The sequence below is a fragment of the Plasmodium sp. gorilla clade G2 genome (genome assembly GCF_900097015.1).
Source record: "Plasmodium sp. gorilla clade G2 genome assembly, chromosome: 5".
Classification (NCBI taxonomy): domain Eukaryota; phylum Apicomplexa; class Aconoidasida; order Haemosporida; family Plasmodiidae; genus Plasmodium; species Plasmodium adleri (nom. inval.).
Genome location: NC_041697.1, coordinates 996,845 through 1,024,238, shown reverse-complemented (window position 1 = coordinate 1,024,238; position 27,394 = coordinate 996,845). Strand labels below are relative to the sequence as shown.

General features: G+C 23.3%; 5 protein-coding genes across 5 annotated transcripts; 3 read left to right on the top strand and 2 right to left on the bottom strand.

Moving 5' to 3' along the window:
- Positions 1-911: 911 nt before the first annotated feature.
- Positions 912-3,882, top strand: PADL01_0526000 (DNA replication licensing factor MCM3, putative; the record flags this gene model as incomplete). The annotated part of the gene is made up of 2 exons (XM_028685634.1): positions 912-3,638; positions 3,739-3,882. The coding sequence occupies 2 exons, from the start codon at positions 912-914 to the stop codon at positions 3,880-3,882; spliced, it is 2,871 nt and encodes a 956-aa protein (XP_028537114.1).
- A 391-nt stretch (positions 3,883-4,273) lies between these two features.
- Positions 4,274-5,248, bottom strand: PADL01_0525900 (transmembrane emp24 domain-containing protein, putative; the record flags this gene model as incomplete). The annotated part of the gene is made up of 4 exons (XM_028685633.1): positions 4,274-4,417; positions 4,529-4,770; positions 4,875-4,952; positions 5,068-5,248. 4 exons carry the CDS (start codon positions 5,246-5,248, stop codon positions 4,274-4,276), a joined length of 645 nt encoding a protein of 214 aa, XP_028537113.1.
- Positions 5,249-6,624: 1,376 nt separating this feature from the next.
- On the top strand, positions 6,625-7,641 carry PADL01_0525800 (conserved Plasmodium protein, unknown function; the record flags this gene model as incomplete). The annotated part of the gene is made up of 1 exon (XM_028685632.1): positions 6,625-7,641. One exon carries the CDS (start codon positions 6,625-6,627, stop codon positions 7,639-7,641), a length of 1,017 nt encoding a protein of 338 aa, XP_028537112.1.
- A 1,092-nt stretch (positions 7,642-8,733) lies between these two features.
- On the top strand, positions 8,734-11,034 carry PADL01_0525700 (conserved Plasmodium protein, unknown function; the record flags this gene model as incomplete). The annotated part of the gene is made up of 1 exon (XM_028685631.1): positions 8,734-11,034. The coding sequence occupies one exon, from the start codon at positions 8,734-8,736 to the stop codon at positions 11,032-11,034; it is 2,301 nt and encodes a 766-aa protein (XP_028537111.1).
- A 2,564-nt stretch (positions 11,035-13,598) lies between these two features.
- PADL01_0525600 (conserved Plasmodium protein, unknown function) lies at positions 13,599-27,038 on the bottom strand (the record flags this gene model as incomplete). Its single annotated transcript, XM_028685630.1, has 1 exon — positions 13,599-27,038. The coding sequence occupies one exon, from the start codon at positions 27,036-27,038 to the stop codon at positions 13,599-13,601; it is 13,440 nt and encodes a 4,479-aa protein (XP_028537110.1).
- Positions 27,039-27,394: the final 356 nt, after the last annotated feature.

Sequence of the window (27,394 nt, the reverse complement as noted above, 5' to 3'; positions counted from 1 at the left end):
ATTCATATATATATATATATATATATTTATATTTATATTTATTTATTTTTGTATATTATTAAGTATATTTAAATTTGGGATTATATACAAAAAAAAAAAAAAAAAAGAAAAAAAATGATTAATTGAACAAATTGTATAATATTCCATTATGCTTAAATAATAGCTTAATATTTTTTCACATATTATATATATATATATAAACATATTACATATTTTTAGTTTTAAAAAAACAAGAGAGTTATTTTCTTTTTATAATAAATAAATGAAAATTATACTATTCAAAAAGACATATATATAAATTTTTTTTTTTTTTTTCTCATTCTTATTCATATTATAATAACATAAAATATATAATATATATTTATATTCATATATTATATAACATTAATGTATAAAAATTCATACACACATTTTATATATTTTTATGTATATATAAAGAGAAAAAGGAATTTAGTATTAGATTCTTTGAATGTAAAAGTAAATAAAATTTACACATAAATATAAATATATATATATAAATATATATATAAATATATTTATTTATGATTCATTATATCATATTATGGCAACAAAATGATATAAAATATAAACGTATATATAATATATATATATATATATATATATTTTCTATGTATGAATTTCTTTTTATCCCCAATGATTAAATATATTCATATATATGTGTATAATAATATATGACGCCAACTAGATAAATATATTTATATTAATTCTTCCTCTTTTTTTTTTTTTTTTTTTTTTTTTTTTTTTTTTTTATAATCATCTGATTGTATATCTAACTCATAACATATATATATATATATATATATATATATATATATATATTCACATGTATATATATTTATTATCTCCATATTGATTTATTTTGGCTTAATTTTTAATTTTTTTTTTTTAATATGGAAAGCTTAAGCATAGAAAAGAACAGTACCCCCTTTGGGAGGTCTGAATACAGAACATTCAACTCTGAGTTGAATTATACTTTGATGGATTCCTCATTAAATCATTCTTCCATATTAGATAATTCTATGAAAATTGAAAAAGATAGCAGAGATAAGAGACTACAGAAATTGAATCAGAATATTGTTAGTGAATATGAATCTGGAAGACAAAGTGTTGTATTTACTCAACAGAAATATAAACAATTATTAGAAGGATTTTTATTATTTGTACAAACTAATAAATATATACATCAAAAGATTACCGAATTAAGAGCAGAAGCTATTGATGAATATAACAGAATGCAAAATAAAAACATCCCCAATATTATAATACATCAAAGACTTATATGTAATATTAATAATTTCCAAACAGGAAATGAACAATTCGAATTATTAGCAAAATGTTTAATTAAAGAACCTTATTTAGCTTTACCAGCATATCAAGCTGCTATAAAAGAATTATGGAAATCTGAAGATAGCAAAGTAGATATAGATCCTCCTAAAATTGGTATATGTGGTTGGCTAGGTAGACATCATGTAACACCTAGAGGTTTACAGAGTTCTATGATAAATAAATTAGTAGCTGTTGAAGGTGTTGTTAATAAATGTTCTACTGTTCAACCTAAATTAGTTCAATCTGTTTATATAGGTGAAGCTGTTCATGATCTCAATGCAGATGCAAAAACTAGTGAGAAAACTGTACATCTAAGACCACATTATGATATAACTGATTTTGATAAAACAGCCAAAGATTCTGGTAGACCTCCTGCATCAGATCCTGAAGGGAGAATTATGCATAAACATGAAATAGGTTTATGCAAATATAAAAATCATCAAAAATTTGTTATACAAGAAACACCAGAGGATGCACCCACAGGACAAATGCCTAGATGGGTTGAAGTAATTGTAGAAGATGATTTATGTGATATTGTTAAGTGTGGTGATCGAGTAAGAGTATGGGGTGTATATCGAGCTAATTGTGGACAAGCTAATAGCACAAATAGTGGTTTAGGACGCTCTTTTTTAATAGCAAATAATGTATTAGTAAAAAATAAAGAAACATATGATTCTAATTTATCTATATCAGAAGCAGATAAAAAAAATTTCCATGCATTTGCAAAAAAAGATAATACTATAGATGTATTAGGTTATTCATTTGCTCCTTCTATATGTGGTCAAGATATTGTAAAAAAAGCTATCGTCTTAATGTTAGCTGGAGGAACTGAACGTGCTCTACCTTCTCATCATATTAGAGGAGATATACATATTATGCTTGTAGGAGATCCAAGTTGTGGTAAATCCCAACTTTTACGTTATGTAATGAGTATCATGCCAGGAACTGTTTCAGCTACTGGAAGAGGATCATCAGGAGTCGGTTTAACAGCTGCTATAGTTACAGATCAAGATACAGGAGAACGTGTAGTTGAAGGAGGTGCTATGGTTATGGGTGATAGACGTGTTGTATGTATTGATGAATTTGATAAAATGCAACCAACAGATAGAGTTGCTATACATGAAGTTATGGAACAACAAACAGTTACTGTTGCTAAAGCAGGTATACACACTACTTTAAATGCAAGATGTACTGTACTTGCAGCTGCTAATCCTTTATATGGTTGTTGGAATGATGCTCTAGATATGGGTCAACAATTACAATTTGAACCTTCACTTCTTTCTCGTTTTGATTTAATCTTCTTAGTAAGAGATAGTGCAACTGAACAAGACGATGAAAGAATAGCTGAATCAGTTTTAAGAAATGTAACTGAGAAAGCTAAACCTATTATGAATGAAAGTAGAAATAATCAAAAGAATTTTGTTATACAAGCAGATAGTTATGATATTAATCCAAAAGCACAACATATAAGTATATACAATGAAAGAGATATAAATCAAAATAATGATAATAATAATATGCAAGAAAATGAAGAATATGAAACTCCAATCTTTGCTAATAGAGATGAAATGATATATTATGATAAAAATGGTGTAGAACATGAAATTCTCACAGTTCCTTTTTTTAAAAAATATTTACATTATGTTAAAAATATTTTCTATCATGAAAAACAAAGAACAGATGGATGGAAACCTTATCCAGAGGTTAGTGATGAAGCTTGTGAAGTTATTACAGAATTATATGCTGATTTGAGAGAAAGAGCATCCAAATATTCTCACAACAAACTTATACAAGGAGTAACACCAAGAACATTAGAAGCTATCATACGTATTGCTTCATCGCATGCAAAACTAAAATTAAATAGATATGTAACTAGTGTAGATGTTAATTATGCTAAAAAATTATTAATGTACACCTTATTTGGAGAAGAAATTGTTGAATCAAATGAAGAAGAAGAAGAAGAAGATGAAGATGAAGAAGACGAATTAGAAGAGGAAGAAGATGACGATGATGATGAAGAAGAAAAATTAAAAAAGAAAAGAAGACAAAGACAAAAAAGAGCATCCAAAAAAAGATCTGGAGAAAAAAAAGATTTAGGAAGTAATAAAAAGAAAAAGAAAAAATCTGAACAAACAGATGAAAATGGTAATGAAAATTATATGATAGACGATATCCCAAGTAATAAAACTAATGATACATTAGATATTAAGGAAATTGAGAGATTGATTGTTGAAAATGTAACATTGAATGACCCAGGGGATGGATTAAAGGATGTGGAGTTACTCGATTTGGTACTAAAAAAAAAAAAAAAATATATATATATGTATATATATATATATATATATATATTTATTTATTTATTTATTTATAATTTTATTTATTTTATTATAGATTATACTCGGAAATAAAGATAAAATGCCCGAACTTTCGAAGCTTGATATTAATCAATTACGTCAAATAATAAATTCATTAAACGATATGGATGGAGCACCAATTTATTATGTAAAGAAGGATAAAATAGTTTATAAGTGTTAAAAGGATATTTCTTACAGACCCATATATTATATGTACAATACATACATACATATATATATATATATATATTTATATATATTTTACATTTTGTTTCATTTTATTTTATCTTTTTTTTATTTTTTGTGAAGTAAGAAAAACGTGTGTGTTCATTTTTTAAATTGTGTAATATTAAAACATATAAAAAAAGTTCATCTTAAAATTGGGTACATAATAAAAAGTATAAAAATTTATTTTAAAAATTTTAGAATTTAATAAGAGAAATTGAAAAAATAAAATAAAATGAAAGAATTTTATAATCAAATAAAAATAAAACAAAATTAAAATGAAATAAATTATATTTTATAAACTTATAAAAAATAAAATTATATATATATATATATATATTATCCAATTACATTAATTTGTGGGCCTTGAAATAATTCTTCAAGTGAACAATAGAGTAAACTGTTATTACTACTAATATGATTATTTCGAGAATGTAACAATAAAACATTTTATTATGAACAGATTTATTGTATTCATATAAATTGGATGCCTATAAAAAAAATAAAAATAAACAATTATATATATAAATAAATACATATATATATATATATATATATATATATATATATATATATATATATAAATTTATTAATTTTTGTACCATTTGTTTTTGATATATTTGCTGCAATTTCATCGAATTAAATTTTTTCTTCAAATTATTTAATATTGTTAATGTTTCACTTAGTTCTGATTTTTTTGCCAAATTTTCTGGATCAATATCCGAACCTCCAACTTCAATTGACAAGCTCCATTTTATTGCTGTACTTTTAAACCAATTGGTTGAAGGGCATGAAATACAAATATGATATAATCCATCCTTAGTTGATAAATATGATATCTTACCTAAAAAAATATTTTAAATAAATAAAAATATATATTTTATATTTATATGATTACATAAAAAATATAACATATCATAAAATATTTTTTTTTTTTTTTTAAAATACCTTTCCTTATTTTCGATGTATCATGAGAATATAATACTTTTCCATTTTGATCCTTCACATTAATAAGACATTTTACATCTATAAATAAAATATATAAAACATATATAAAAATATATATATATATATATATATATATATATATATATATATATATATATGTATATTTTTTATTTTATTTTATTTTTCTTATTACCCTTCAATCCATAATTATCATATGTTGCTGTTATAACTACATTATTTGCCACACTCTCAACAAAACATTTATCAACACCTTCTTTCACAAAAAAATAAGCAGCTTTCACATTAGAAAAATTCAAAAATAAAACAAACAACAAAAGTACAACTGTTTTTATTTCTTTAATTATTTTCATCATTTTTATATTTTAAAATGGTTTCCTTTCTTCTTATTATTAATACATATAAAAAAAAAAAAAAAAAATCAAAAAAAAAAAAAAAAGAAACAGAAAAAAAATTTATTTAGAACAAGCTTTGGTGGCTCACAAAAGGAAAATTTAAATAAAAATATATATAAAATAAATTAATATATATATATATTTTTATTTTTATATCCTCTGATAATATATAAAACATATTCCTTATTATCTCATATTTACAAAAAAAAAAAAATATAAATTCTAAAAAATTAATTCTTTTAGGTCTTCAATTATTATTTATTAAATAAATTTATTTCTGTTCATAATATTTCATTCGAAAAAAATTTTTGTATAACTTTTTTTTTTTTTTTTTTTTTCTCTTATTATTGTGTATTACTTTTAGTTCTCTTTTTATTTTTCACTTATTTTACTATTTTATTTTTTTTTTATTCCAATAATTTTAAACCTCCTGAATAAAGAAAAAATACAACCTTTTGTTGTACATAATATTTTTTGACAAACAAAAATTTTTTCAAAGGATGTAAATTATAAACATAAAAAATAAAATATTATACATATATATATATATATATAATTATATTATCAACATGTAAAAAAAAATATATATATATTTATTTACTTATATGTGTTAATTTTTTTTAAAATTCTTTAAATAATGAATAAAATATTCCATTTGTATAACTTTAACACATTTATTCTTTTTTATTTTAACCTTGTTTTAAGATCATAAAATATACATAATATTTTTTTTTATATATAATATTAATATATATGTATTTATCTATTTTAAAAAAAAAAAAAAAAATGAAGTCGCCTTATAAGGTATAAAATATATATATAATATATATATATATAATAATATATATATATATTTATAATATTTTTTATTGTAAGGCGAATAAAAAACAAAATTAAAATAATATAATATAAATGAATAGCATATATACATAATTATATATATATGTACTAATTATATATTTCTCGTGTTATCTTTTTTACATATTATTATGCTAAATGTATAATTGAGATATATATATATATTATATATATATTATATATTTTTGATAATATTATATTTATTAATTATAAAGAATTAATACCCATCCCTTTTTATAAATAAGTAAATAGAAAAAAAATAATAATAATAAATAAATAATAAATAAATAAAATATAAAAATAAAAACAAAATATCTATATGTATATATGTAGAATATATATATATTTTTTTTTTTTTTGTTTACACTGTATAATTATGTTATATATTTTTCACATATAAAAGCGAAATATATAACATTTTTTAGGTCCTTTAATTTTTTTATTATATATATTTTTATAATAGTTGATAGTATAAATATATGAGTAAAGATAAAGAAGAAGAAGATGAGGTCGAGAAATATGGACTTGACAATGGCAAGGAATATGAATATTCTGATGAGAACGATGACAGAAGAATATCTACAACAGATGTTGATAGGAGATATATTATAAATGATAATGATAGCAGAGTATATATTTGTGACAGAGGAAGTAAAAAGATTGAGAAAATTGAGAGTGATGAGAACAGAAATTATACAGAAGAATATATTAATGGCAAAAAAATTATTATTGATAAAAATATTGAATCTTTTAAAAAATACTGCCCAATTGAATATCCTAAAAATCGTTCGATAAATGGAATTGATGATTTTATAAGTACAAAAAATAATTTATGTGAATTTAAAAATGAAATATTAAAAAATTTAAATATTGATAAAATATATTATGATTTAAATAAAATAGAACATAAAAAAAATTTATTAAATAATGATGATTGTCAAAATAAAAAATGGTATTTAAATTTTCAACCATTAAATAATATATCTATTGAACAATATTGGAAATATGAAAAAGTAACCTTACAAGATATATTAACATCTAATATTAATTTATCAGATAATATAGAACTAAAAAAAAATAAAAAATATCTTAAATATATATCACGTAGTATATTAAAAGGAAATCCTCATGTATCTTTAATTAAAAATGCATATAAATATACAGAAAATTATATTAATACATCAGAACTACAATCAAGATTATCTCTTACAAATATTAACCCTTCCATTCTAAGCTCAAAAACATTAAAAAATACACAAAATTTATTAAAATGGAAATTAAAATATGCTAACAATACTTCAAAATCTAATGATTATAAATATGATGAAGCAGAAAATAGCTCATCATTATTATTAAATACACACAATTTTACAACCAAAAGTAATAATAATAGCACAATAAATATCGAACAAGCTAATAGTCACATCTCTTCAAATAAACGTAGTGTCCTTTTTGACGATCCTCCAAGAAGTAGATCATCAAGAAGATATGTCTAAATATAAAATTAAACATAAATAAAAATAAAATAATAAAAAATAAAATAATAAAAAATAAAAAATATTAATAATATTATCTCTTTTTTTATACAAAATGATTTATTCATGTAATATATTGATATAACACTTGATGTGTGTTATATATATATTATATATATATATATTTTTTTTTATTTTATTTTTTTTTTTGGATATAATCACAAATGCTATATATTTATATTTAATTTGTTTAAAAAAAGTCCCTTATATATATTATTTATTTTAATTAACTTATTTCATTTGTATATCATTTATTTTATTTATCGAAATAGTTTATATATTTTTTATTTGGAGTAATTTTTAAAACATACAAAGTTTCTAACTTACAATGAAACTAGCTATACAAAAAAATTAAAATATATATATATATATATATATATTATATATATATATTTTTCTTTTTTTTAACAAATCTAATAAATATTTTCATATATATAATTCCAGTTTGGAATTATTCTTAATTTTTTTTTGGCTTAAGAAAAAATAAAATTTTATTTCCGTTTTGTTTTTATAATAATAAAAAAGTATAATATTATATGCTTATATTTATTATGTGTATATATCGATTTATTTTTATTAATTTTTTTTTTTTTCCTTCTTCGTATTTGTTTTGCTTTTGATTATTATACGACAAAATATATATATAAATATATATATATATATATTATATATATATATATATTTTATATATATTTTTGAAGCCTTGTCGAAAAAAAAAGTATATATTTTTTTAAACACATTTTTTTTTTATTTAAGATTATATTTATTTTGTTTTAAAAATATCTCTTATTTTTTTTTTTTTTTTTTGTTTAAAAAAATGTTTCAATAATTTATAGAATTTTATCACTATAATAGTGAATATATTTATATATATTTATTTATATATATATATATATTTACAAATACACAAATTTAAAAAAAAAAAAAAAAAGGAATAAAAATTTTATTTATTTGATTGGATTATGTAATTATTATATTATAACAAGTCTAATAATCCAAAATAAAAGATATAATATATGTATATATTTATATATATATATATATATATATAATATGATACGATTGATATTTTTGTTTATGGTTGATTTCTTCATTGGTGTTATTATTATTAATGTTTTTTTTGAATATGTAAAATGCGAGAGTAAGTTAGTTAGTATTAACAATGAACTTCCAAGAATAAAAAATATAAATAATACATTTAAATCGATTAAGTTGTTTGATGGTTCAAAAAAAAAAAAAAAAAGTAATTACTTATTCTTATCAAAACATAATTTTAGAAAGAAGAATGATATTGTTATACCTTCATCAACAAAAAAAAAAAACTTTCTTTTAAAATATCAAAAGAGAAATCATTTTTTATATCGAATAATATGTAATCATAATTTTTTAATTCTTAACAACACTTCTTTTTTAAAACCTACAAAATTAACCATTTTTAATCATGAAGCTCCTAAAAATAATATAACACCAAATGATTCAGAAAAAGAAAAAAAAAAAAATAAAGCATTACCAACAGATAAAGTAAATAATAAAAAAGAAGAAAATGTATTACCAATAGAGAAAGATAATGATAAAAATGTAGAAAATATATTACCAATCGACAAAAAAAATGATAAAAATGTAGAAAATATATTACCTATCGACAAACAAAATGATCATAATGATAATGTAACCTTACCAGTTAATAATTTAAACAAAGATCAAACTAATAATTTGTCTTTAATAAACAATGAAGAAAATAAGAATAAGAAGAATGTATCTGAAAATAATGATACATGGAAAAAATATTTACAAGATAAAAGAAAGAAGGAAATATTAAAGGATATGGAAAATAAAAGGAACAATAATAATAATAAAAAGAAGAAGTATAATAATGAATATATAAAAAATATAAATAAATATACACATAATAATAATAATAATAATAGTACTTGTAGTAGTAATATGTGTGATATTAGTCAGAAAGACGAATTAAATGAAAACGATGAAATTATTCAAGACGAACGTAATTATTTTAATGATCATAATAATGATTACTATGATGATGATAATGATTATTATGATGATGATAATGATGATAATTTTATTGATGACGATGATGATTATTATAATGATGAAGATAATAATTACAATGAACAATATAAAGATTTAGAAGAACAAGAAAAACAATATAATAATTCACAAAATGGAAAATTTCCATATTTTAATAATATAAATGATACAAATAAACATTTTAAAAATCACAAAAATTATAATGAACAAAATAATAATAATAATAATAATAATAATTCTTCATCATTAAATGATAGTTTAAATAATATTTTTGCTTCAAACAAAAAAAATGATTTACCATTATTCTTCTCATTAAATAATAAATCATTTGAAAATAGTAACAATAAATATTTTGATAAAATCTGTAGTATATCTCCAAATGAATTAATAAACAGATTTTTTGAAAATACATCTGAAAGAGTTAAAGAAGCTGTTAAAAATATTATATTTAATATTATAGGCAATATACAAAAATATACAATTGAAACTTCTATATTAATTACTTATGAAAAAATATATAATTTCTTATTACAAATTATATTAACAGGATATATGATAAAAAATGCAGACTATAGATTAAGTTTAAATGAATCCTTATATGATCAAAATAATATATTGAATAAAAAAGATTATGATGAACAATCAGATAAACAAGAAGATCAAAAAAAAGAACAAATAGATGTAAATAAAGAAAAACAACAAAAACATGAATATCAAGAAGAAGATTTATTTAATTTAAAAAAATCTTTTCATACATTATTTTCTGATAATAATATAAATAATATGTCAGAAGAACAATTAAATAAAGGCGACATATTAAATTCAAAACATATAATTGATCCAGATCATAATAATATTGATAATATTGATAATAAGGATAATATCGATAATTTACAAAGAAATGGAGAATCGAATAATAATTACCCTATTATTAATACCAAAAATTATATACTTTTTTTAAGGAAAAAAATTAACTCCTTAGAAAAACAGCTAAATATGTTAAAAGAAAGTAAAACATTTTTAAATGATGATTTACTTTCTTATATTAAATCATTAACAGAAATTCAACTACGTTCCTTGACAGATAATATTGGACCACTTGTATTAGATTCTACCAAAAAAATTGTCGAATTAGTAATTCAAGGTATGACTCTAAATATAAATAAAAATATGTCTAATGAACTTATATATGTAAGTGGTTCAGTTCTAACATATATATGCTTCTGGCAATTAATTATTGGATATACACTCAGAGAAATGGAAATAAGAGACGAACTTTCAGATTATCTAAAGGGAAATTGATGGACAAATAAATAAATATACATACATATATATATGCATATATATATATATATATATATATATATATATATATATATATATATTTTTATTCGATCACTTAACATTTTATATTTATATAAGTATTACCTTTTATACATATTTTATTTAATTTTTTTCTCTTTTTTTTTTTATTGTGTTTCTTTTTTTTTTTTTTTTTAAACAATAAATTTTTCAGTTTATATGGGAAACGTTTTCCCCATTTATTAAATAATTAACATTTTAAAATGTGTAATATATATATATATATATATATATATTTTTATTTATGTGACATTAAAAAATGAATAAATTATTGAGGGACCATTTCTTATATGACAAAAGAAATGTAAGCATAAAAAAAAATTATATATATATATATATTTTAACATTTAACGAACTAGTCATTTCATTTAACCCTTTTATTTTATTTAAATATATTTATTAATCATTACACATACGTAGTAGCATATTTATCAAATTATAATTTTTTTTTTTTCATTACTATAAGTAAAATGTACTATATAAAATATTTTGCTTTTTAATATTAAATAATTCTATAAACACATAATATCTTGTCTATATTTTATATATAATATTTTTTTTTTTTTTTTTTTTTTTTTTTTTATTATCTAATTGTTCAAAAGAAATACAATTCAATGATGAATAATATATATATATTTTTTTTTTTTTTTTTTTTTTTTTTTTTTTTTTTTTATTATTATCTAAGTGTTCAAAAGAAATACAATTCAATGATGAATAATATATATATTTTTTTTTTTTTTTTTTTTTTTTTTTTATTATTATCTTATTCTTCAAAAGAAATACAATTCAATGATAAATAATATATATATATATATTTTTTTTTTTTTTTTTTTTTTTTTTTTTTTATTATCTTATTGTTCAAAACAAATAAAATTCACTGATGAATAATATATATATATATATATTTTTTTTTTTTTTTTTTTTTTTTTTATTTAATATCATTCAACTATTAAATATTTTAAGACAAATACTTATAATTATCACATATATAATTTTGGTATAAAAATTTATACTTTGAAAAGATACATACTTATCTGTAATTTTTTTTATTTTTTTTTATTTTATTTTAATATTTGTTATTGTTATTAAGTTATAATATGTATAATATGTATAAAAAGAAAAAAAAATATATATATTAACTCGATTCAGCTAATAATATACAACAAACACAAGTAACTTGCATTTATTAAGTCAAATTATGTATACATGTATATATATATATTTATATGTATAAAAAAAACAAAAGAAAAAAAAAAAATATTAACTATGTACAGCTAATACTTAACACAACAAAATAGTGTGTTCAATAATAAGTTAAATAAACTAATAATATTTGTATAATATAAAAATTTTACAACAACAACTAAAAAAAAAAAAAATTCATTAATTAATTAACATATCTATTGTATGTTCATATTTATAATATAAAATAAATTATTTGAATAGGCACATCTCAATATATTATAACCATTTGTCCAACTTGAAGTAATTATTCATGATATGATTGCAACAATTACATATAGGAAATTTTTATTATTATATCTGAAATTAAATTATCATATATCTCATCATAGGTCCTTACATCTCAACACAAAATATTATTATTCCTTCATATTATATTTCATAAGTCTTTGTATATTCAATAAATTTTAAAACAACATATTTATTTAAAGCCCTTTAATATATATATAGTCTCATATTTATAATATTACTTTATTTTTTTTTACAAGTGCTGAAATTATATTAAATAACCCCACGTTATAATATTCCTTTGAACACTTGTTGTATATATATATATATATTTATTTATTTATATGTAAATACTTATATCCACTATAATTATTATATATACCATACTTGTCTTTTATTTGTAATGATTATATTATAAACCCCTCTATAATATAATACATTAACATGGATCATATATTTAGGTATATTTTTTTTTTTTCCTTAAGTATCTTTAAACTATACATACATACATATATATATATTTATACATAAATTTATTTCTTCGTTACTTCATCTTCTCTTATACCATACATTAATTTATAAGTCTAGAATTTATATTATAAACCCCTCTATAATATAACCCCTCTACTTAGTCTCTGTATATGCTTGGTATATTTTTCCTTTTTATTAATAATATTATTACATGTAGACATATATATATATATATATATATATTTTTTCATTTTAAATCTCTTTTTTCACCTTTAAACATTATAATAGTACTTTGTATTTTTTTTTTTTTCTTTTTGTTTCCCTACATTATTATTTCTTATACCATAACTTCATTTATAAAGTGCAGAAATTATATTATAAACCCCTCTATAATATAACCCCTATACATGGCTTCTATATAATTTTGGTATATTCCTTACTATATATATATATATATATATGTATACCCCTATACATATATATATACATATATATATTTATTTATTTATTTTATATAAGTACTATCACGTTTGTGAAAAGACAAAAAAAAAAAAAAGAAAAACTTAATTATTTTCTTTTTCCTTCAACTTCTTCTGTTTACTATGACTACATCTTTTAATTTTTGGGCAAAAAGTAACTATCTTCTTTTTTAAATTATCGGATGTCTTCCTGGGTGACTTACTTCTTTTTGGCTTTGATGGGTTCTGATATTTCATGATGGATTTAGGTACAACATTAGGAACATCTACATTAACATTTTTTATATTAACATCATTATTTTCATTTGATACTACTGGTACACTTTCTGTATCAGTCTTTTTTGTAAGAGACTTTAAAAAATTATAAACTTTTTTAAATATAGAAGGTCTCTGTTCAGTTTGATTCTTATTTTTATTATGATGTTTATTGTGATGTTTACTATGATGTTTATTATGATGATTACTATGATGTTTATTATGATGATTACTATGATGTTTATTATGATGTTTATTATGGTGTCTACTGACATATTCATTATTATATTTATTATCATGTTTACTATTTTTTTCAACCTTCTTAACCTTCTTTTCTTCAGAATAATTAGCTATATGATCACTTCGACTATAAAAATATTTAAAAATATTTCTGCTTTCCTTGACTTTTTCTTCTTGCATAATTTTTTTACGTTCAGATACAGTAAACTTTTTAAAATCCTTGCATGCAATATTCTCATTATTTCTATTCTTTCCAAATATTATTCGTTTCATAAATCGTGTAATACAACCACCTGATTCGGTTTCTGTATTACTATTATTATTATTTTCATTTGTATTTTTTGTAGATGTCTCATTCCTATTCACATTTAAATTATAGCCGAATGTTAACTTCTTAACAAATTTTATAAAATAACCATATAAAGTAGACTTAGTAGTATTCTCATTTTTTTTTTCCTTAGGTGTATTATTATCAATAACAATTTTTTTATTCTTACACACTTTATCTCTTTTGTATAAATATCTATCATATCCTGAATATAAATCTTCATCTAAGACAAAACGTTTTCTCTTTCTTCTACTATTAGACTTAAGCATGGAATTATATTCTTCAGCACCTTTATTTGTATCCTCTTTAAGACATTCTCTTAATATTTTATCTATAATATAACTTTCTACATCATCATCTACAACTACATCTTTTTCTTTTACATCATCTGAAACTATATTTTTGTCTTTTACATCATCTGAAACTATATTTTTGTCTTTTACCTCATCTATAACTACTTCATTTTCTTTTACCTCATCTACAACTACTTCATTTTCTTTTACCTCATCTACAACCACTTCATTTTCTTTTACCTCATCTACAACTACTTCATTTTCTTTTACCTCATCTATAACTACTTCATTTTCTTTTACCTCATCTACAACTACTTCATTTTCTTTTACCTCGTCTACAACGACATCTTTTTTTTCTTTCACATCTATCTTTATATATACATTATTTTCTGAATCATCATGTCCAGTACACATTTTTTTAGTACACCTGCAGCATAAAAATTCAGAACTTAAAACAGCAACAGTAGTGGCCTTTCTTTTATTAACATTTAAATTGTCTTCAGGTGTTGGTATTTCTAATGTACTGTCCTTTACTTCTTCTTTAACTTCTTGTATATTTGATAAAGTAGATTTTTTGGTAGTAGATAACTTCTTATGTTTCCTTAGAAACTTTTTGAATTTAATAATATTACGACGATAAAATTTGGAGAATACATAATGAATAATTAAATTGGTGGTATGCATATATTTTTTTTTATTATTATTACTATTTGATTTCTTTTTTATAATTTTTTTCATATTCTTCACAGTATTATCTTCCTTATTCTCAATTCTCTTGTGAATAATTTTTTTCATAAATATCTTCTTTATTACACTTCTTTTGATTTTCATACTCTTATATTTTTTGATGATTGAACCTTTTGATCTATTATGAATACATTTACTTCTTATCAATTTGTCTGTATTTATTTTTGACTTTTTATTTTTAAGGTTAATCATATTTAAATCAATAGATAAATTAAATCTGCTATACCTTATACTGTTATAAAAAAATATAATTTGATTAATATAATGAACTACCATACTTGGATTTTTTACAATATTTGAATTCATTGATGTATTGTCCTTTGTGTTAGATAGAACATCATCATTATTATTAATATAATTATTATTATTATCATTATTTGATTCGATGAGATTAGATTCTACTACATCTGAATTTATATTAATTTCCTCTTGTGTAATTGGAACATCATTCATAATATTCTTATTTATATTTATATTTATATTTATATTTTCATCTTCAGTCTTTACGACTTCTGATTCATTTGTAGATTCTTCAGCCTTAACTGGAACCATATTATTATTTATAATGTTTTTTAAATTATCATCATATTGATTTAATACTGATTCAATGTTTGAAATTTTAATTTTATATAATAAGACACGTTTCTTATTCATGTTCCTTTTATTTTTCTTCACATTTTTTTTCTTTTGTATGTTTCTACTCTTATTATTTATTACCTCTTTATTATCATCTTTTACAATACATACTTTCTTTACAACTTTTTCACATGAAGATTCTTCTAATGGTATCTCAGTTGTATTTTTTCTTTTACGTATATCTAAGGAACAATTATATATATTCGTTACATTATTTTTTAATATATCATTAGATGATTCCATGGAATTAATATCTTTAACTTCATCTATAGGACTTGCCATAATTTCTAATACTACTTCTTCCTCTTCTTTTGATTTATTAACTTCTACTTCTGTAGATGCAATTATTTCTTTTTCTTCTTCCTTATTTATATTTGTTGGTATATCTTGAACAGTATTCATTTCATCTTCACTTGTGTAACTAATCACATTTTCTAATTGCACTATAGCTGATTCTTTTTCAAAATGTTCATCTACTTGTTCTTTTAAAGAAGAAGAAGAAGGTACCTTTGCAAGCTTAAATGCTTCTTCATGTCCTTCTTTATATATATTAAATTCCATGACATCAATATCATTAAAATTTTTTGAATCACAATTAATTTCATAAGTTTCTGATTGTTCCTTTTCAAAGGAATGAAATTTATTATCAATATGATTTATTTTATTTTTTTCATCAATTATATTATCATATGTTGCAGATTCTAAATCTACTTTTTTAGATACACCATTTTGTAAATGTTCCAAGTCTACAACATTTAAAAAAGTTGAATCAGATTTTATTTTATCATATGAATTATCTCTTCCTCGTTTTAATGATTTAGATTTTGTATTATATAGAATATTATCTTCAGTCTGAAACTTAGATTCCACATTGTTGTGTATCTCGTTCAATTTATTATTATGTTCAGAGTTTAATACTCCATATTCATTTCCAAATGATGGAGTACAAATTTCTGAATTATTTTGATGTGTATCTACTATATCTTTACACTGAGATTCTGTATCATAACATATATTTCCAAACGATGGAGTGAGTAAATTTGGATCCTCTTGGGTATCTTCATATGTATAATTGTTTTGGGATTTTATGTCATGTGCATAATAATCAAATGGTTTATTATTAGACTGAAATTTATTAGATGGAGTTAAATTTAACTCAGACTTGTTGAAGTCAAGAGTATTTGATGGAAATAAATTCAACTCTGACTTGTTCATGTCTAATTTGTTTGATGAAAATAAATTTAATTGTGGCTTGTTCAAGTCTAAATTGGTTGAAGAAAATAAATTCAACTCTGACTTGTTCAAGTCTAATTTGTTTGATGAAAATAAATTTAATTGTGGCTTGTTCAAGTCTAAATTGGTTGACGAAAATAAATTCAACTCTGACTTGTTCAAGTCTAATTTGTTTGATGAAAATAAATTTAATTGTGGGTTATTCAAGCCAAGAGTATTTGATGGAAATAAATTCAACTCTGACTTGTTCATCTCCAAATTGTTTGAAGAAAATAAATTTAATTGTTGGTTATTCATCTCCAAATTGTTTGAAGAAAATAAATTTGATTGTGGCTTGTTCATCTCCAAATTGTTTGAAGAAAATAAATTTGATTGTTGGTTATTCATCTCCAAATTGTTTGAAGAAAATAAATTTGATTGTGGCTTGTTCATCTCCAAATTGTTTGAAGAAAATAAATTTAATTGTGGATTGTTCATCTCCAAATTGTTTGAAGAAAATAAATTTAATTGTGGATTGTTCATCTCCAAATTGTTTGAAGAAAATAAATTTAATTGTGGATTGTTCATCTCCAAATTGTTTGAAGAAAATAAATTTAATTGTGTCTTGCTCATCTCCAAATTGTTCGATGGGATAGTATTACATTGGACATTTTTGGATAGCAAAGAACTGATCTTGCTTGTTTGAAAACCAAGTTCTGGAATTCCATATATTGGACGTTCATGTAAGTGTGAATAATTTTCTGAACATTCTAAAGTCTCAGGTACTGGAGAAATTGTCTGAGTCAAATTATTATTAAATAATGGTTGTTGTGGTTGTAATGAATTATTATTATTCGTTTGTACATTTTTAACACTTTCATCTAATTCTTTTTGTAAAAATGCATGTAAATTTTTAAATAAATTACTATTTTCTTTGGTCTCATCAGTTTGTACATTTTCAACTAATGGTTCTTCAAGTGTTAATTCTTTTGCTTCATATACATCACTACAAAATTCAACTTTTATCTTTTCCTCATTCAATGGTATATTCTCTACATTTGAAACTTCCTCTTGTACTTGTTCCACATTTGAAACTTCCTCTTGTACTTGTACTTGTTCCACATTTGAAACGTCCTCTTGTACTTGTACATGTTCCACATTTGATATGACTTCTTCGACTTTAGAAATATTATTATTTTCCTCGTTATTTTCTACAAATTCAACGCCTTCACATTTAGCAAGATAGTTAGCATAATTCTGTTCTGTTTCCTTTCTAGTTGCTTCTAAGTGCACTTCCATAAGTCTATCAAAAGCTTCATATCTTGGCTCTTCATCGTCAGAATTTCTCTTAAACACGTCCAAATATAAATTCGGTACTTCTTCTAATAAAGGTAAGTTATATATATTCCACTCATTTATTTCTTTATTCAACTTCTCTATTCTTTCCCATGAGTGAAGTACACCAAAATGCTTAGAACATATAACTTCAAACAAATCATTATTTATTATTATTTCAACATTGTATAATGCCAATTCTTCACATATTTTATCATATAATAGTTTAGTACATAAATAAACTCTGAACATAGCCTTAGGATGTCTAATACATCTTTCATCATAAGGACGCAAGGTACCATTCTCTATAGCAGCCTTATACTTTAATAAAACGTCAATTATTAACTTGTCATCAACAGGTGGTTTCAGTCTTCTCAGAGTTTTATCAACTCTTGCCTCATTAATAATCATTGATTCTTTATGTAACTCTGGAAATAATTCATTAGGCAATTCCCATGCTTTACCTGAATCTGTACAAACTCTTTCCAATCGAAAAGCCCAATGACGTACAATCAAATTAAAACAATTCAAATGAGAAGTTGAACCCCTTATTATTCTATCCATATCATAATCACAATACCTAATAAATAACTTCGCTTCATCTAATCTAAAACATAAAACAGATAATCCTTTTAGAAGTTTTTCAAGATCCAAAATACATGGATGTTTCATGTCATAAACTGGTACGATTTTACCAAGTCTATTAAAATAAGATTTCTTATATTTATCTAATGCCTTCTGATTATCTTCATCCATAATAATAGTCATACTTTCAATCAAATAATCTACACATATTAAGAAATGTAGACGTATTGCCTTCGTTGTTAATTTCTCACTCTTCCTTATTTCAAAAGATAAATTTCTTGTATTATTTTGTTCTATGAAATCATCTCGTGCTAATTCATTTAATACATGAGGCTTCACATCATCCAAATACATATATACTTTCTTGCATGTAGAAAAACTTAACGTAGACATAAGCTCATATATTCTAGTCGCATAATAATGATATGTACTGACTCTTGGAGAATACTTAAACTTCTTTTTAACACGATCTTTCAAAGCTTTAAAAAACTTTACTGCTTGAAACAAAAATCCTTTGGTTTCTTTCCATTTGTAACTTATGATTGCATCCTTTTCTTTTAAATAGGATCTTATTTTATCTAATGTATCCATTACAGGATAGTTAATCTTCAACTTTGTATAATCCTCATGCTCAGTAAATTCATTTGGATTAGGAATCATATATGTGTCAGGAAATGGCATATTATTTAACATATCAGCGTAATACGGATGATATTCTACTCTCTTTCTATTTGGAAACATTATAGAATATTCAATATCACTATTGTCAATATCAACAAATTCTTCTTCATAACTACACGATGATCTTGTTACACTAGCAGAAGCATAGTCTTCATCAAAACTTCTTTCATCATCTCTATTCCTTTGATTTTCACCATATGTAGTACATGAAGCATCGCTATCAGAACTTTCCTTACTTGAATCTGTTATATTCTCATTAGGATTCACTTCTGATACTTGAGATTCAGTATCAAATTCATCAGCATTAACGAAATCATCTATTCCTGTTGGTACATTTTTCTCAGCTTCTACATTAACAGCACCACCATCACCAGTGTTGTTCACCTCAGCATTTACTTGATTATTATGTGATGCTTCATTCACGAACTGATTGGTAAAAAGATTCTCTCCTTTAGCATTGTTCTGATCATCTACACAAGGATTATTAAGTTCGACGTCTTCTTTCGTAATCTTTTCTTCATTAAGAACATTCTGTTGATACATACTATTCTCATCATTAAAATATACAGGAGTGTTCTCATCATTTGCACAAGTACCTGGTTGTTCATTGAAAATCTTTTGATAATCCTCATCACATTCTCTTTTAAAAAAGTTCCTTTCATTCATATCGTCAGGTGGACTAACATATTTTTCATTAATATCATCATCAGATCTAACAGCATAATTCTCCGTATTGGTGTTATTCTCCAAGTTTGTAATATTCTCAGACATAACAACATTTTCAGGGATATAATTATTCTCTGGAACAACAACATTTTCAGGGATAAAATTAATCTCTGGTACAACAACATTTTCAGGGATATAATTATTCTCTGGAACAACAACATTTTCAGGGATATAATTATTCTCTGGAACAACAACATTTTCAGGGATAAAATTAATCTCTGGTACAACAACATTTTCAGGGATATAATTATTCTCTGGAACAACAACATTTTCAGGGATATAATTATTCTCTGGAACAACAACATTTTCAGGGATAAAATTAATCTCTGGTACAACAACATTTTCGGGGATATAATTATTCTCCGACACAACAACATTCTCAGGGAAATAATTATTCTCTGGAACAACAAAATTTTCAGGAATAATATTATTCTCTGGAACAACAACATTCTCAGGGAAATAATTATTCTCCAACACAACAACATTTTCTGGGATATAATTATTCTCTGGAACAACAACATTTTCGGGGATATAATTATTCTCCGACATAACAACATTCTCAGCGATATAATTAATCTCTGGTACAACAAAAGTTTCAGGAATAATATTATTCTCCGACACAACAACATTTTCGGGAAAAATATTGGTCTCTGACACAACAATATTCTCTGGAACAACAACATTGTCAGGGATATAATTATTCTCTGACACAACAACATTTTCAGGAATAAAATTATTCTCTGATACAACATTCTCCTCGTTAATAATATTCTCAAAAATAATATTATTCTCCGACACAACTACATTTTCAGGAATAATAATATTCTCTGATACAACAAAATTCTCCTCGTTAATAATATTCTCAGGAATAATAATATTCTCAGACACAACAACATTTTCAGAGATATAATTATTCTCTGGAACAACAACATTTTCAGGAATAATATTATTCTCCGACACAACGACATTTTCAGAGATAAAATTATTCTCTGGAACAACAACATTTTCAGGAATAATGATATTCTCTGATACAACAACATTGTCCTCGTTAATAATATTCTCAGGAATAATATTATTCTCAGACACAACAACATTTTCAGGAATAATGATATTCTCTGATACAACAACATTGTCCTCGTTAATAATATTCTCAGGAATAATATTATTCTCAGACACAACAACATTTTCAGAGATATAATTATTCTCTGGAACAACAACATTTTCAGGAATAATAATATTCTCTGATACAACAACATTTTCAGGAATAATATTATTCTCCGACACAACGACATTTTCAGAGATATAATTATTCTCTGTAACAACATTTTCAGGAATAAAATTATTCTCTGGAACAACAACATTCTCCTCGTTAATAATATTCTTAGTTATAACAACATTATTTGACACAACAACATTCTCCTCGTTAATAATATTCTCAGATATAACAACATTATCTTGAACAACAACGTTTTCCTTATTTATATTAATCTGCTGTTTTATAAACATTTTAGAATTCTCTATTCTTCTTTTCCATTCTAATTCATTTTGACGTTCAATTCTTCTAACTTCTTCTAACTCCTTTTCATATTGAATTTTTCGTTCAAGTTCTAATTGTCTCATATACTCCAACTTTCTTTCTTCTTCTAACTTCATTTCATTTTGAATTCTTATTTGTTCAGCTAATTTCCTCTCTTCTTCTAATACTTTTTCATGAGCTAACTGCTTTTGATGCTGTGAAAAATTTTCAAGTTCAATTTTTGCTTTCAATTCAGCATCCAACATTTTCTGGGACATAATAAACGAAGATGGAACCACTGGAGAATTGACCATAGAAACCTTTTTCTTCTTAAAGACATTTCCCCTTTTATCTTTCACCCATATTCGAAGGTTTCTTCTTCTTATTCTTCTTATTCTTCTTCTTTTTTCTCTTCTTCTACCTTTTTTCGATCTACATTTTTTAACGAAACATTTCGTAACTATTTTGTATGCATTTCTGCATTTTCTTCTACGCAACCATTTCCTTTTATTTTTCGTAAAACAATTTCGCTCTGGAGAGGATTCAACTGGTTGAACAAAAAAAGAAGGAACAACATTAACAACCGGTTCATTCTCAATAAATGATACTGGTTTTTCAACTGATTGAACAAAAAAGGAAGGAGCAACATTAACAACCGGTTGATTCTCAATAAATGATACTGGTTTTTCAACTGATTGAACACAAAAAGAAGGAGCAACATTAACAACCGGTTTATTCTCAATAAATGATACTGGTTTTTCAACTGATTGAACACAAAAAGAAGGAGCAACATTAACAACCGGTTTATTCTCAATAAATGATACTGGTTTTTCAACTGATTGAACACAAAAAGAAGGAGCAACATTAACAACTGGTTCATTCTCAATAAATGATACCGAATTTTCAGCATTCAAATTACTATTAATATCTTCAGGATTAATTATAGGCAATTGTGGAGTAGAAGGTACTTCAAAAACTACATCTGGCTTAACTGAATTATTATTACTCACTGCTACTTCAGTTTTAGACACATCATTACATATATTAATATCCTCTTTAATTTCTTTTTCTTTTACTCTACCTAACATTGCCTTAATAACCTTTTCTTTATAATCACAAGACGAATTATTATTAACAGCTTCATTCTCTTCATTTTCAAGAATATCTTCAATAAGTTTTTTCCTATAATCAAACAACGTCTCATTATCACTAGTACTACTATGAACACTAAGATTACAATCACTGTTATCACTACTGCTATCACTTATGACTTTCTTCTTCATTGGTGTTCTCCTTAAAATATTCTTATTAACAAATGAACATAATTTCTCTTTAATTCCATTTTTACTTTGTTTCAATGTATCAATAAAAGTAACTTTTTTCGGTGTCTTAACTGAAGGATTATCAACATTGTTAGAATTCTTGTTTACAACTTCATCAACGATTTTCTCATCCTTAGATGGAGAAATATTTTTATCAGCTTTGAGTGCACTATTCAACTTCGTCATTTTTTCATCGACCTTTTCAACAACGGGTGAACATATCTTATCATTAACAACCCGTGCACTATCAAATTCTTTGGTAATGTCGACCTTTGATTCAGAAGTAGAACATGTCTCTTTACTAACAACCTGTTCACAATCAACCACATTGGTTGTAACAACATGTTTGTCTGATGAAGAACATTTGTCTTTACTAACAACCTGTTCACAATCAACCACACTGGTTGCAACAACGTTTTTTTCTGATGAAGAACATTTGTCTTTATTGACAACCTGTTCACAATCAACCACACTGGTTGCAACAACGTTTTTGTCTGAAGTAGAACATATTTCTTCATTTACAACAACTTCATCATCCACTTCATAATAAATAATTATTTCTTGGTCTTCAGTATAACAAGGATAATAAATATCTTCATAATCATCAACAACCTTATCATCTAAAGTTAAACATTTATCTTCATTTTCAACAACCTCATTATCAACTTCATAATAAATAATTATTTCTTGGTCTTCAGTATAACAAGGATAATAAATATCTTCATAATCATCAACAACTTTATCATCTAAACATAAGCATTTGTCTTCATTTTCAACAACCTCGTTATCAACTTCATAATAAATAATTAACTTTTTGTCTGCAGGATAACAAGGATAATCCTCATCTTCATTTACAGCAACAACGTTATCATCTAAACATAAACATTTGTCTTCATTATCAACTTCATAATAAATAATTAACTTTTTATCTTCAGGATAACAAGGATAATCAGCATCTTCATTTACAGCAACAACGTTATCATCTAAACATAAACATTTGTCTTCATTTTCAACAACCTCATTATCAACTTCATAATAAATAATTAACTTTTTATCTGCAGGATAACAAGGATAATCGGTGTCTTCATTATCAACAACATTATTTTCAACAACATTATTTTCAACAACATTATTTTCAACAACATTATTTTCAACAACATTATTTTCAACAACTTTACTTTCAACAACTTTACTTTCAACAACATTATTTTCAACAGCTTCATTCCTAACAACTTCATTCTTAACAACTTGCTTGACAATAACTTCTTTTTCGCTCTCTTCTGAAGAATCATCGTGAATAACTTTTTTCTTAATAACAGTTTTAATTAAGTCATCAGCTTTATCCTTATCATTTATTTGTGATGAGGCTTCAGGAACAACATTTTTCTTACTAATAATTGCAGCAACGTTTTTCTTACTATTAACCTTTACACTGATGTCAGAAGAATCATTATTAACTATTTCTCCATCACTAAATAAGCATTGGCTTTTAGTTATATTCTGGCTTTTCTTCAATCTTCTTTTCTTTTTCTTTGATTTTGGAACAACAGGTTTAGGTGGAACTTTGCATGTATTAGCTATTTCAACTTCTTCAACTACTTTAGCTATTTCAGCTTCTTCAACTACTTTAGCTATTTCAACTTCTTCAACTACTTTAGCTATTTCAGCTTCTTCAACTACTTTAGCTATTTCAACTTCTTCAACTACTTTAGCTATTTTAGCTGTTTCATCCACTTTAGCTATTTTAGCTGTTTCAACCAATTTAGCTATTTTAGCTGTATCATCCAATTTAGCTATTTTAGCTGTTTCATCCAATTTAGCTATTTTAGCTGTTTCAACTGCTTCAATTAACTCATTTTCCTTAATCTGGACTACTGCTTCAAGTTCTTTGATTTCTTCCTCTTTAGGAATATCAGTAACCATATCATCATCAACACTGAGCAAGTTTTCATTTTTCTTCTCATTCACCATTTTTACATTAGGATTAATATCATTCAATCTTTGTTCCAAGATTTCAATAATAGTTCCAAATGATTTTCCACTGTTCTTTTCAATCATCATTTTGTTCACATCCGAAACTTCAGCTTTTTTATCCTTTGTGACGAAGAAGAAATATATTAAGTCAATAACTTTTTTTCTTTTAATCTTAAAAAAGGGTTCATTCTTATATTTCTTTTTAAGAAGAACAGAAAGAATTTCTATAACATATTTTCTTATCAACTTATCATCTTCAGAAACAGTAGAATCTACTTCATACAGCAAACATAAAATATCAGTGATTTTTGACCTAACAGAGAGTTCTAAATCTTTCTTTTCAATACAATTCTTATAAAGAAAAAACAACAAGTCAATAATTCGATCTCTATTTACATCTAAATATTCATCACTACTACTCTCATTTTCATTATATAACAATGCAAGTAAAGCAATAATTTTACTCTTATCGTATAGGGAAAGTCTCCAATCCTTAACAATATCTTCCATTAAAACATTTTCAGCTTTGATTTCAGCTTTCATTTCAACTTTCTTTTCAACTTTCTTTTCAACTTTGATTTCAACTTTGATTTCAACTTTTCGTTCAATTTTTGGTTCAATTTTTGGTTCGATATTTTCTTCAACTTTCTTCTGAACCTTCTGTACATTCATATCAATATCAAGTATTTTACATGCAACGTTTTGTATGCGTGGAAGGCAAGGAAGCCTTTTTTCAACAATCTGAGAAACCTTATTTCCAATGAAAACTATTCCTTCTTTAACATCTGCAGCTACGTTTTTCAAGGAATACGCACAAAACATATATCTTATAGTAACTTGTTTATTTTCAATGATATTCAACCACTTGATTAAACCTGATACATGAACTAAAAAACTTTTTACTTCAAATACAAACCATTGAAAAAACGTCAAGATATTGAAAACAAATAAATAGAAATTAAAGGAATTTCCAAAAACAATCCAAGGAATCACAACTCTACCTTTACTATCAGTTGTTAAATCAGGAGATTTGTTTCTGATTTCAACAGGCCATATGGTATTATACAAATAAAAATTTTCCTTGTAATATTCATAGAAATCTAATTCAATTAACTCAATTAAACTATATCTGTAAACAACACTTTCTGCATTAACTTCCTCAGAACATTCAACAGCTTGGGCTTTATATTTATCATCTAAACAATATACTTTCTTAACTAAATCAGGCATATGTACATTAGAAATATCCTTTAATTGCTTATACATATCAAGAAACAATGATATTGTATTCTTTGTAATATTAAAAGAAAATTTTCCAAATGATCCAGTTAAACGATAACTATCTTCAGCCCATTTTCTAAGCCAAAAAACATTAAATATGGTAAATCTTAAAATGAAATTATTCAATATTTGGTATATAACTGCTTTTAACATATCATGAATTTCATCGAATTTATTGGCAGTTATTCGTAACATTCTTCTATACTTATATGAACAAATTATTAAATTCCTAAAACATTGAATATTCTTTCCAAACGATTCAATAACAGCATGTACTAAAGATATAGCTCTTGTACTCTTATTATGTACACATTCTTCTATAGGGGATCCTTTATACTCAAGGGGAGCATCTGGGTCAATAACCTTTACAGTTCTCTTCTTGCTTTTACCCATTATTCATTTAAATACAAATTAAAACTATAATGGAAATTTACAAGATGATGTAAACAGCCACTGAAACAATAAATTAATAATAATAATAACTAACAATAAACTAAATAATAATAATAATAACTAATAATAAACTAAATAATAATAAAACTTAATAAAACATAATAATACTTAACACATAAGATATATATATATATATATATATATATATATATTTATATTTATATATATAACATAGTATGACTAATATAATATAAAAAAAAATTATAAGCACATATTATTTCTTTATACTTATGCATGCATATTATATATATAATATACACACCAAACTATACAATAAGAAAAAAAAAAAAAAAAAT